This window comes from Pseudorasbora parva, chromosome 23, assembly GCF_024679245.1.
Source record: "Pseudorasbora parva isolate DD20220531a chromosome 23, ASM2467924v1, whole genome shotgun sequence".
Classification (NCBI taxonomy): domain Eukaryota; kingdom Metazoa; phylum Chordata; class Actinopteri; order Cypriniformes; family Gobionidae; genus Pseudorasbora; species Pseudorasbora parva.
In genome coordinates, this window is record NC_090194.1 from 36,081,150 (window position 1) to 36,094,523 (window position 13,374).

The 13,374-nt window shown below is 39.1% G+C and overlaps 1 protein-coding gene across 2 annotated transcripts in view; it reads right to left on the reverse strand.

Moving 5' to 3' along the window:
• Nucleotides 1–13,374, reverse strand: part of sgsm1b (small G protein signaling modulator 1b) — a 45,738-nt gene that overhangs the window by 24,513 nt on the left and 7,851 nt on the right. For both annotated transcript variants that reach the window (XM_067432542.1, XM_067432543.1), the window contains exons 3-9: nt 13,033–13,108; nt 9,286–9,448; nt 7,305–7,457; nt 6,816–6,883; nt 5,135–5,277; nt 4,872–5,003; nt 2,701–2,825 (exon numbers count right to left, since the gene is read on the reverse strand). In XM_067432542.1, coding sequence (XP_067288643.1) covers nt 2,701–2,825; nt 4,872–5,003; nt 5,135–5,277; nt 6,816–6,883; nt 7,305–7,457; nt 9,286–9,448; nt 13,033–13,108 — 860 coding nt within the window. The remainder of the gene's footprint in view (nt 1–2,700; nt 2,826–4,871; nt 5,004–5,134; nt 5,278–6,815; nt 6,884–7,304; nt 7,458–9,285; nt 9,449–13,032; nt 13,109–13,374) is intronic.

The following is a 13,374-nucleotide window of genomic DNA, read 5'->3' on the forward strand; positions in this document are numbered from 1 at the left end:
TATGAAAGTGCTGCAGTTCAAGGTTCTTAGGACTTTAGGGGGCCGTTCCATTTTGGTTATTTTATGGTCACATAGGAACATCACAAAGAGGACATTTGGGGTGCTAACAGAACGTTCTCATACGGTTCCCTGTTAGTCAGATGGGGACGTTTAATTCAGGACTAAACTGCACTGCAACATATCTTGTTCAATCCAGTGGTCTCTACACTACATTCCCATAATGTTTGCAGGACCTTTAGGGGACCAACCTAGAATGTTATTTTTTGGTCCTACTTAGGTCTTTCCTTGTCTGGCTATCACCAGAGCGAGCTCAATTTAAGATTGAACATTGGTCTGGTGAGTCTGCTCTGTATTTTCTACTGCACAAGAGGCGTGATCAACGAGCATAGTTCAAATGACTCTTTATGTAATTGGATAGTCCTTCAACCAATCAGACCCATAGAAAAAAATATGGACGACTCGACATCATCCGTTTTCGCTTGCCATATTTGAAGCTTTCAGGCTACCTGCACGGCGCTGACATCTTGGGACCGAGTCTGCGCAGTAGCGATTTCGGGACCGGGGTTGCGCAGTAGAGAGCAGAAAGTACAGTCGCGATATCAAAAGCCCGCCCACACTCTCACAGATGCAGAACAATTAATTATGTTGGTGTGAAATAAATAATTATGGAAATGTAGAAATTAAAGCTAAAGCTCCAATCTGCTCCCAAAAGTTCCAAAAAAAGTCCGTTAGTGCCTCAGTGACAACTTCACTCAGAGAAGACGTCGATCTCAACTGTCAATCATGGCGTCACACCGCCCGTTTTTATAGCATCAGATAACTAACTAAAACGAAACTTATTTTAAAAACGAACGCTTGAAATGAAATCATCGTGATGATAACTGCCTTCAGTGACAAAAACTAACTTTGGGGAAAAAATATTTGAAGTGTAATTTTATTGTTTAGTTTGCCTCGCGTCCATTAGAAAACACAGAGGGGCGGCTATACTGGGACCGGCCACCGGGGGGCGGTCGAGGCGCGAAAGCTTCACTATCTGAGAGGGAGACTGCAGGCTTGATCAGACCACAAGAGGCGTGATCAACCCATCGCTTCTCTATCCGTCATCGTGTTAAACCTGTCAATAATGCGCCAGGTGGATAAGCCAGACTGTGATTGGTTCCCCCAAAAGTGTAACAGAAGCAGTAGAAGTGAATGTACAGGTTTCCAGACTGAGTAGCAAAGCGAAATCAAATCTCTGGCAGATCAGGCTGGGTTTACCCAATCTAGGTCCTTCCGTCACGTTTACTGAATGCTTTCAGAACATGTTTGAGTGAATCAGTGTACTCTTTGTAAATGAGGGTCAGACTCAGGATTTACACAAAAGTTGCTTCTCGAAGATGGATCAATACCAACTGTTTGTCCAACTTCATATTAAGAACATGTACTGTTAGTACCGCACGTTATATTTTGTAAATGCACACAAATGGCCTTTGTGAATGTTCTTGTTAGCACGCTGACGGCTAATGTGGCTAAAGTTACCATTGCCTCTTACTGTATTCATAGAGATCAGAGCTGTGTCATTAGTTTTATTTTTAAGAAGTAATACAGTTGTGCTTCTGAAAGCTACAGGCAGTGAACATTATTGAGCTAAACATAACAAGATCTGGGAACGGTTGCATAAACCACTTAAACTAGTCTTAAAAGTAAGTCATCTAATTTTTTCCTAACTTTTTAAAACCAGTTACATAAAATGGTAGATCAGTTCAATTTGAATTAGAAAAGTAAGACTGATTACATTTTGACTAATTGCTAGCTGGACAAATTAGTGCTTAAGGCACAGTCTTAACATATAGTGGCTAAGTTTATGCAACTAGCCCCTGGTCTCTGGGAATACAGTAATGGTGGCTTTCTACTGACTGTTTTACTGACCCTCACTTGCAAAGCAGGCCAGTGTATAATGATTCACACAAACATTCTCTGTAAAAAAAAATCTGTAAATGTGATGGAATGACCTAAATGGGACCAAAAATAACATTTTAGGTTGGTTGCCTTAAAGCTACACTGTGTAACTTTTTTAGTTTATTCTTAGCTAAAAACACTTCGTTCTTTCAAAAATATATGTGCTCATTAATGTATATTTACTTCTTTCAAGTAATAAAGTATTCTCGTAAGTTTATAATATGTCATTGAAAATACATACGGGTGAGGGGTTCGAATGCCGGCCGCCATTGCCTCCATCTTGAAAGTACAGTAGCCAAAGAGGGACATACCCGTAAATTCAAGCTTCGCCTTTCACGTTTTAACACTCGATGGCACCATGTCGAATGTGAAGAGGGGGATTGCCGTGTTAATCTTGGACTAAATCGGACACCGTAGGAGTTAAAACGAAATCAGAATTGAGAGGAACAGAAACTATTATTCACTGGATGGTCATATACCTTTACACCGCTAGATGGGGGAAAATATCACACAGTGGAGCTTTAAAGTCCTGCAAACGTTATGGGAATGTAGTGTAGAGACCTAGAGGGAACGTCCTATAGTAATGGTCCCCTAAACATTCCCTGAATGTTCTGTGAAGGTCCACCAAATAACGTCCCACAACCCTTAAAAGAGCTCCACATCATGACCGTCTCAGAACGTTCTGGGAACATAACTAGGTGACGTCCTTGACACCAGCGGGGATGTTCTGGGAACGTAAAATCTCTAGCAGGGATCATGCACCTTTTCTCATAATCAAACTCCCCCACGTTTCCATTCATCAGCTGGTTCGGTGTCCATTTCAGTGTCATGAGATCCGCTGTCTGGTGAAGAGAGAGGTATCCTGGGATAGCTTCCATGTCGTCTCTCTAAAAGACCAGAGATGATTTATTGCTACACTTTAATAAAAATGCCATAAGGCCATGTGTCCACCAAAGCGTTTTTAGCCAGCTGAAAACGCCTCGCTGTGAGCGCTTGAGAGCGTTCTGACAAGCAGCGTTTTTTTTCTTCAGTTGAGACTCTTGTTATGATATGGAAAATCCACTGAAGTGTTACTAATTTCACAGGTAGTTTGTTTCTGTATTGATTCTATATAAAATTGCAGATACAAAGTATTTAAAGATGTAAAGTATTTGCTCTGGCTCTTTGTTTAAAGGTGCCCTAGAATAGTTGAAACAATATGTAAAATTATTCTCTGATATCTACATAAAGGGTATGTGGCTTATTTAAGGGCAAAAATTGTCTGGTTACAGTTTTCCTTATTTGAAAGGGTCATGAATATTAATGTTGAGCTCTGATTGGCTTATTTCAGCAGCTCACAGCTTACAGCAGTTCAGCGAAGCGGCTCGTGAGTCCTGACCGTCCTGACAGAACACAGAACGACTGAATGACACTTTAAGCAGAACATCTCAAATGGAGATTGATAAAATGCAGCTTACTTGTTTATTTGGTGTTTTCGGATCATCCGCTCGCGTGCTTGCGGTTGCCAGATTTCAGTAATTAAAATCCCCTAAACAGAGCTTTTCTGTGAACAGAACATGTATACTATCCTGTGTTTTACCTAAACATGTCCAATCTGGCAACCATATGCACGCGAGCTCTCTCTCTCGCACGCACGGATGAACTGAAAACACCATTAAACAAGCAGCATTTTATCAATCTCCATTTGAGATGTTCTGCGTAGTGTCATTCAGTCTACATTTTAGACTCGTCTTTCTTTGTCAATGATATTGCATGTTTATATAACGTTAGTCACAATGTAGGCTACGCAGAAAACATCATAGGCCTACTTAAGTTCTCAAAAATATAAATATATAACTATTTTTACAAAATGAATAGCCTTGTCAAATGACTGTTGTTTTAACTTGTATGGTGGAAAAGGTGACGTTTGGGATCGAGTGAACGATCTGTAAGCAAAGTATCTACGGTTGTATTTTGTAATACAAAATAACATTACCCTTTGTCATTAGACACACTATTTAGATGTGTGGTACTTGGTGTTTCCTATTGTTACTGTACTAGCATCTTACGTTAGACAATGCGATCTCTCTAAGAAACTTTCAACTTAATCAAATTGTTTAAACAGTCAATAAGTGGATAAATTACTTACTGCTTGCAGGAATATAGTTGGCCCTTTTTTCAGTTTAAGACGCTGAGCGAAGCTTGCTTGAAATGGGCCGAACAAACGGTTTTGAAACAAATTGTTGTGGTATCCGATTATAATAAACCTCAACCATGACTGTTGACATATGAAAAGTCCTCACGTCCCCTGCACAGCCTGAAAATGTGTCCATTAGAGTTGCCGTTTTTGCTATCCTCCAGTGTCGTTTGTTTATCTGCAGTTCCGATGGTTCGTCTCCGTCAGTTCCGCCTGACAATGCACATGTTAGACAGATGCAAATGTTGGGGGCGTGCATATAAATGATCCCCAACGCTTACGTCACGGTTGGGTTTATGTTGAGAATCACTTACTTTTCCGTGGTGTTTTTCATGCACAAGATTTACATAAGAAGGAGGAGGCAATGATGTTGGAGACTCACAGTATGTGATGTCCATGTACTGAACTCTTATTATTTCACTATGACAAGGGCACCTTTAAATCATTTTGTTCTGTTATTATTGTTTGTTGTCATCTGTTGACAGAATGTGGCGGTTGGTCTAATGTAGTATTTGTCCCGCCCCTCCTCCACCGGGATTGGACGGCTGGGTGAAAAGTGATAGTAATGAGCGCTGCGTTTCACTCAAAGTTGACATTCTTACACTCTTGGCGACCAGTAAATACTCGCTCAGCGCCTTGTTGCGCTCCAGGTGTTCTGACGCCAGCCAGCTGTGTGAAAAAAACACTTTGCTGGACACACGGCCTAACACTACGGTATCGTCACGTAAGTCAGAGTAACATCTCACAGCTGACGCACCGGCTGCACGAGGACGTTGTTCTTCCCGAAGAGCAGCGTGGCTCTGGAGTTTTGGTGGAGAGATTCGACGTAATCCCGAGCCCAGAGAGACGGCCTGTCATCCATACTGCCGCTCGACTGCCTCTTCTGAATCTACACAGCAACAGATCGAGATCTCGTTTAGGTTCATCCCTGAGCTGTCTAATGGCAATTTCACATATGCAACAAATACAAATAAGACAGACAGATAGACAGACAGATTAAATGAGTGTAGCATGTCTTACGAGTGCGGGGCGTTTGGTGGGCGAGTCCTGACGGCAGTGGCCGCTGTGAATGCGATGTCTCTGCACCAGCTCATCAGCCGACGGGTCCGTCCAGAAATGATTGGCTGTCTTCGCTTTAGTGTACTCCAAAGCACATGGACCGACTGAAAGACACACAGTGTACAGAAAACAAATGCACAAAAAATGCATCACATCACAACTACACAAAAATATACAGTTACAATTATAATTTGTTTAGGAAAGAAAAAATATACAAATGTATAATCTCTTCCTCTCTCTCTCTCTCTCTCTCTCTCTCTCTCTCTCTCTCTCTCTCTCTCTATATATATATATATATATACAAGATATATATCTTGAATTGATATATATCTTATTATCTGATATATATCTAGATATATATTGATATATACCTTGAATACCATGAATTGGTATATATATATACCAATTCATGCATAACATTGTGACCAGTGAAGTGTTTGACACTGATGATCTCTTCATCACGGCTCCAGTTAGTAGGTGGGATACATTAGGCAGAAAGTGAACATTTTGTCCTCAAAGTTGATGTGTAAGAATCAGGAAAAATTTGAGTGAGTCTGACAAGGGCCAATTTGTGACGGCTAGAGGCTAGATGACTCGGTCAGAGCATCTCCAAAACTGCAGCTCTTGTGGGCTGTTCCCGGTCTGCTGTGGTCAGTATCTATCAAAAGTGCTCCAAGGAAGGAAGAGTGGAGAACCGGCCACAGGGTCATGGGCGGCCAAGGCTCATTGATGCACGTGGGGAGCGAAGGCTGGCCCGTGTGGTCCGATCAAACAGACGAGCTACTGGAGCTCAAACTGCTCCAGAAGTTAATGCTGGTTCTGATAGAAAGGTGTCAGAATACACAGAGCAGCTCAGTTTGCTGCGTATGGGGCGGCATAGCCGCTGACCAGTCAGGGTGACCTCTGACCCCTGACCCCGCCGAAAGCACCAACAGTGGCACGTAAGCATCAGAACTGGACCACGGAGCAATGGAAGAACGTGGCCTGGTCTGAGGAATCACGTGTTCTTCTACATCACGTGGATGGCCGGGTGTGTGTGTGTGTGTGTGTGTGTGTGGCTTACCTGAGGAACACATGGCCCCAGGATGCACTATGGGAAGAAGGCGAGCCGGCGGAGGCAGTGTGATGCTTTGGCCAATGTTCTGCTGGGAAACCTTGGGTCCTCCATCCATGTGGATGTTACTTTGACACGCTCCACCTACCTAAGCATTGCTGAGACCATGTTCAGCCTTTGATGGAAACGGTATTCTGGTGGCTGTGGCTCTTCCAGCAGGATAATGCTCCTGACACAAAGCACAAATGCTTCAGGAATGGTTTGAGGAGCACAACAACCAGTTTGAGGCGTCGACTCGGCCTCCAGATTCCCCAGATCTCAATCCAATCGAGCATCTGTGGGATGAGCCGAACAAACAAGTCCGATCCATGGGGGCCCCACCTCGCAATTTACAGGACTTAAAGGACCTGCTGCTAACATCTTGGTACCAGATACCACAGCATATCTTCAGGGATCTAGTGGAGTCCACGCCTCGACGGGTCAGGGGGACATTTCAGTAACACTTTACAAAAAAGTCTCATTTGTTAGCATAACTAACTTAAACGAACAAATTTTAGAACATATTTAAAAATATCAAATCGCTGATACCGAGCAGAGATGCGAGGATCGGGCCGTCGACTGGATCTCTCAGAAGAGCTTCTCGTTCATAAAACTTGCTGAAATACAAATAAAAGTAAAGGCATTCAATTTCATGGACCTGCAACATGACCTCATGACTTTGTGTAAACGCACACGCCACTTTCTAAAGCCAAGTGGCGTGATATCTGTACGCATTTTGAGCTATCCGTGTATATGTCTAGTCTACACCAAAACAAACCATTGTGTGTGCGTGTGTGTGTGTGTTTACACAATGTAAATGGATTTATAAACATAAACAAACATGTTTTTTGGGCAGTGTGTGTGTGTGTCTCTGTGTGTGTGTGTGTGGGAGGGGTAGGTTTAGTGTAGGGGGATAGAATGAAACGGCGTTGATAAACATGCTAAAAAGCGATTGTGTGTCGGGATAGCACGCCAAAATGGCTTATGATCCAGCATGTCATATGAACGCCATTTCATGAGATCGGTCTGGGTCCTCACCTGCTGTTCTCCACCATGTAAAGCACGATCTTGTCCAGCATCTTCTCAGTGAGCGCGGTGCGGATCCAGAGGTGTTTGATGGCCAAAGGGGACAGGTTGGGCGGCCTGGGCTGCTTCCGGACGCTCTCTTGACTCATCTGGCTCTGGTTTTGTCTTGTGTTGTGAAAAGTAAAAAAAACACAGACTGAAAATCGACTATATTTACCCTATTCACTTTCTTAACACTCAAATACACAATTCAACAGTGCACAATAATCACTTGATCTCAAACCAGCAGAAATATTTATATTGCTCATTATTTCATTCTAATAACAAAATAAAATTTAAAAAAATATTATTTCCATTAAAATGGATGTAATTATTATTGTTGTTAGAAATAATAATTGTATGCAATATTAATTATAATAAAACAAATAACAAATTCCATTTCGTGAAATTTAAATAATAATAAAAATAAATTTGCATTATATCTTTTTTAATTATTAAGAATTTTTAAAAATTATAATCTAATTTTAATTGCAATCAATAATTTAATCTAAATTATTAAATAATAATAGTATTAGCAATATTAAGTATTAATAATAATAAAATATAAAATATAATTACAATTAATGAAATGAAAATAATAATACATATAAATTATATTAATATATTATAAAATATTGTTATAATTATAAATATAATTTATTAAAATTATAATGATAATTTAAATTATAAGCATTAATAATTAAATTAAATTATAAGGAAATTAAGATAATACATATAACATTTTGTTATAATATAAATATAATTGATTAAAATGATAACAATCTCATTTAAATTATAAGCATTAATAATCTAAATTATCATTATATTGTCGTTATTAATAATAATTATTAATATGATTATTTATGAAACATTCATTATTATTACTGTTTCATTATATAGCACCTTTCTAAAGGAATAGAAAACAAAATAATTCCAGAAATGTGACCAAAACATAAATAATAATAATAACAATAATACAATATTAATATAATTGAACAAAATTGTATAATATAATATAATTTTATATATATATATAAGCAAAAGTATAAAATGAATATTATAAGAATATATTATTACACGGCTCTGTGAAATACTTGATTCTGATTGGTCAATCGCGCATTCCAGCGGTACGTTATTTCCAGATAACACCCGCTCATCCGGGTACTGCGAGTTATCTCGACCGGTTCTACTTCTGTGCTTAACGCTGGCGCCATCTTGTGGCTTAAACAGCCGTGGGTTACAATGGAAGGGTTTCCTTTATAACGTTTTTAATATAGATCTTTTTCTCACACAAACGCATCGATTTGAATCAGAAGGCTCTATTAACCCATCGGAGTCGTGTGGAGCACGTTATTTGACGGACAGCTGCATTTTTTATGGACTTCAAACACAACTACTGCTGGGATTAACATTAGCCTGGACTTTTAAAATATAACTCTGATTGTATTTGTCTGACAGAAGAATGTCATAAACACATATGATGACTTGAGGGTGAGTAAATCATAGGCTTGGTTTCATTTTTGGCTGAACTAACCCTTTCAGCATTCATTCTCAACATTTAGCAGCAATAGATAAAGGCTTAAAGCAGGTTGGAACTGTTTTTCTTCCCGGAAGCTTTGCGTGAGAGCTAATAAAATATTTAATCTCAAGACAATATTTTGTGTCTAATAATTATTTATTTGAGACTAGTAGCCGTGTAATAAGCGGGATAATGTCCGCCCAGCCGGTTGTTATCGCAGAATAAACCCCTTCAGAGTGATGCTCCGCTTCGCCTCGGGGTCCTGATCTCTCTGTCGGGGTTTATTCTGCGATAACAACCGGCTGGGTCGACATTATCCCTTACATAATAATAATAATATAATATTAGATTCTGTCATTTAAATGTCATCTTATTAAGGGAAAGATAATGCTTTGGTCCAGAACATCAAGCATGAGTGCTTGTATTGTTTCTCACTTGTTCTCTATGATTTGCTCCAGTTCCTGGACCTTCCTGCACAGTTCCTCGGCTGGAGGAAACATCTTCCCCACCTTCATGAAAAGAGCCGCCAGCTTATTACTGCGCAGGAAGCCAGCGGCCCGTCGCTTCAGCCCGTGAAGGACACACGCCTCCACCACACCTGCAGAAACCATCAGCCACAATCCATCCCACACACAGCTTTATTCACCGGCTTAGCTGAGACTCAGATTCACAGTACAGAGACAGAGCACATTGACTTTGTATTGCGTGAGGCGGCTTCCTTTTCATTTCTGACTTATAACAAAACACAGAACAATGAAAGTTGGGTCGGAAAATGTGTGACGTCATTATGTTGTCGGTGGCAACCAGACAGGTGTTGTAGCAGAACCATCTTTACCGTCAAAGAGCACAAACTGACCCACCGCCCCCGATTATTGTTGTTTAAAATTAATTACTTGTTAAAACTTGACCATACCATGGGCGATGAAAGCAAAACTGTGGGTATTCTCAGAATTTGCTTTTGCTGGAGTAATGTTAGATACAAATATACCACAGTTTACCAAACGATTCATTGCGCCAGAGAAAATTACGGAAATCAGTACATTATTTGCCCTGACTATAGAGTAGGGGTTAGAGATGCATGACATCAAGTTTTGACGCAAATCGATCAGAGGTTCGAATCTGCCTTTTGCCGACCTCGCTCTACTCCCTTTTCACATCACATATCAGATCTGCAAGGTATTTTCCAATAAAAATGGAGAATATATTAGAAAAGTGAAAGAAAAAAAAAAGGAGTCAAACACCTAATATGTTTTTCTCGGTTAGGGGTAGGTAAACAGACGTGTTGAATTAGTGACGATAAAAATGAGTGGGTCCAATATCATTTGTCAAATAAAATAAAATCAAATAAAATGCATATATTATTTTTCAGAAGATTTCCCAATTTTACTTTTCTTAACCGTGTTAGTAGTAACGTTACTCAAAAAAAGTCTACAAATGCGTTTCTGTTGTTTATTGCTAGCCATGACCAGACGAGAGTGAGCGAGGTGACGTGATGGTGACGAAAGCACTTCCTGAGGAATTATTAAAATAATTAATCATTAGTTTATATCTTATCCACTGCCCATTATTTGAATCCGATATCAAACACAGTATGTTATGTCAGTCTTTAATTTATTTTATTTTTTAAATACAATTTAATTTTAATCCACAGCTATAACGAGGGGGGCTGCAGCCCCCGCAGCACCCCCCTTCCCGCGCTACTGGGGGAACGTAATCAGCGACATCATTTATAAAACTGACATTTGGATATTTCACTTAACAGTGACGATGTTTACTGCACACGTAGGCATACTGAGACATACTGAGTGTCAGGATCACAAAACTGACCCATTCTTCCTGCTGAAGCTTCACATCTTATTACATGTATCCACTTTTGTCTCCTTAAAAGCTGGTTCAGTTGCTTATAAAGACATTGTCCTGTGTGTATTCGCTTGTTTGCGGCACACCTTGACACACAGCAGCTTTTAGACATAGTTCGGTTTTTTGTTATTATTCAGAAATGACAAAGAGGCCGCCTCACGCAATACAAAGTCAATGTAGAGCGTTTGATTCCCCCCCCCCCCCCCGGTGTGGGCGTGGCCTAAATGTGCTCTATGTTCGATTACAGAACGTAGTCATCTGACGGCATCATGAGCAGATTGTTTGGTGGAGGTGGTTTGACAACTCACTGGAGCAAACGGATATGATAGTCAGACTAGCGATCACCCGAGTAACTGGTGTCCTTTCACCAACCCACTCACCATACTGACACGGCAAACTAACACTGGACGCTCAAGCTGAGACTAAAATCTGCATTTAAAAGGAAAATGCCCTTTTTCATTACTTTTAGTGCTAGAGCAGGTTTTCCTGCTTGAATGTTGATTATTTCCTCATATCCTCCATTGTTGCGGCTCCTCTCTTCCCAGTCTGTCAGTAACTCTGTTTAGTTCCTGTCTCTATGAGGCCCCTCCTTCTGAAAAGCACACTGTGCTCTGATTGGTCGGCTGGATCAGTGTGTTGTGATTGGTCAAGCACTTCCAGTGTGTTTGGGAAATGTCCCGCCCCTTACCATAACCTCCAGTTTCAACACCACTAACTCAACCAGGCTTAATTATTTAAATGAGGAATATTGTGACGTGTTTGTTCCTGGAAGAAAACTCAAGACTACAATAGAGGCGTTTTTTAGGGAGTTCAGAAACACTGATATAGAGAATAACAGCAACATTACACACTAAAGAAAGTTCATCATGTAAAAAAACATAAAAGGGTTTAAATTGATGCACTTTACATTAAGTAAGACTTCAATATAGATAGTGATAGCACAAGCTCAATTTACAATATAAAATATTAAAATATAGATTTCTCAATTTTAATCGATTCTCATTTTTATGAACCGATATTGATTCTTAAATCCCAAGAATCCAATCGAATTATATTACCCAATCACATTAATGATGTTACTAAATAAATCAGATAATGCACTGGCAACTTATGAATATCCCAGCAGTTGTGGTCTTGAAACAAAATCCTCTCGTTCTCTGAGTCTGAGACCGAGACGAGACCAAGACCTTCAAAAAATGGTCTTAAGACCGGTCTTGAGGACTACAGCACTACTAAGGATGAACATTTCTAACTCTAACTCTAGAAAAACTTCTACCTCTAAAGGTAAAAATACTATAGTGTGAAATCAACATTATTAAACAAAGCACGTTTTAATGGTTTTTGAGAACCTTATTGTAAAGTGTACACTATTTCAACATTAACTGGTGTGTTAACATTTGTAGGTTCATTACAAAGCAGTAAATAGTAATAAATGCTTTGTTAATGGCAAGTCATGCTAAGAAAGAATCTACAAATGTTAGTAACACATCAGGTAATAGTGAAATCCTGATGTGATGTGATAAATAGTGTACACTTTACAATAAGGGTCACAAAATGTAAGTAATGATAGTAAAGTGCGTATAAACATGAACTATCCGTTGATGTTCAGATGGTTTCACTGTAGAATTATGTTTACCAACAGTCAAAATCAATAGCTTATTAAATAATGTTGATAAGATACATAACAGCATTTTTACATTTAGAGTTAGAAATGTTCATCCTTAGTGTGTGCCATCGGCTGTGCAAACTAAAGTAAATATGTACAGTTAGATTACCTTAAAGCAGTAAAGCAACACTGTAAAAAACATTTGTTGGTTTTTGTTGGTTTAACTTAAAAAAGTAAGTAACCTGGTTGCTTTAAAATTTTGAGTTTATTGAAATAAAAAATTTGAGTTGATACAATGAAGGAAATTGGTTTAATAAATAGAAACTCAAAATATTATTGTATCTAAACCATATAAAAAATGTGATAAATCATGAAAATAGCACTATTTGGCATGTTTTACTGAAATCATCAGAAATAAAACACACACAAATACCGAATATGCTTACAAAATCTTTTAAGAATATTTTAATAAAGGTTTTTGAATCTTAAAAAATGTTCATTGTATTAACTCAACATTTTAATTTCAATGAACTCAAAATTTTAAGGCAACCAGGTAACTTTTTTTCTAAATGATTTTTTACAGTGTACAGGCACTGTTCATGTTAACTAATGCATTAACTCATGTTAACTAATGCAACCTTATTGTAAAGTGTTACTGATATTTTTAACTTTGATAATATTAATATTAATATTTGGCATGTTTGGCATCATCTTACCGCAAAAAGAAAATATGTGACTGCTGTCTTCATGTACAAACTTGCGTGTCACGGCCTCCTCCATGATCTGCTTGACCTGAAAGTCCAAACCAACATCTGAGAATCTCACAGGCATTAATGATATCCGACCACTGAGAATCATGGGTAACGGGGGGGGCGTGAGGTTCATAATGAGCCGTGAAGGACGGTGGATAAAACACTCTTTACTCCAGTGCTTCTCAAACCTTTTTGGTCATGCCCCCCTTTCAACCTATGAAAAAATGTGGCGCCCCCCCCCCCCCCAAATCAATTTAATTTCACAACAAAACAAAGAAATCATGCAAATGGACTGTTTCTTTTTTC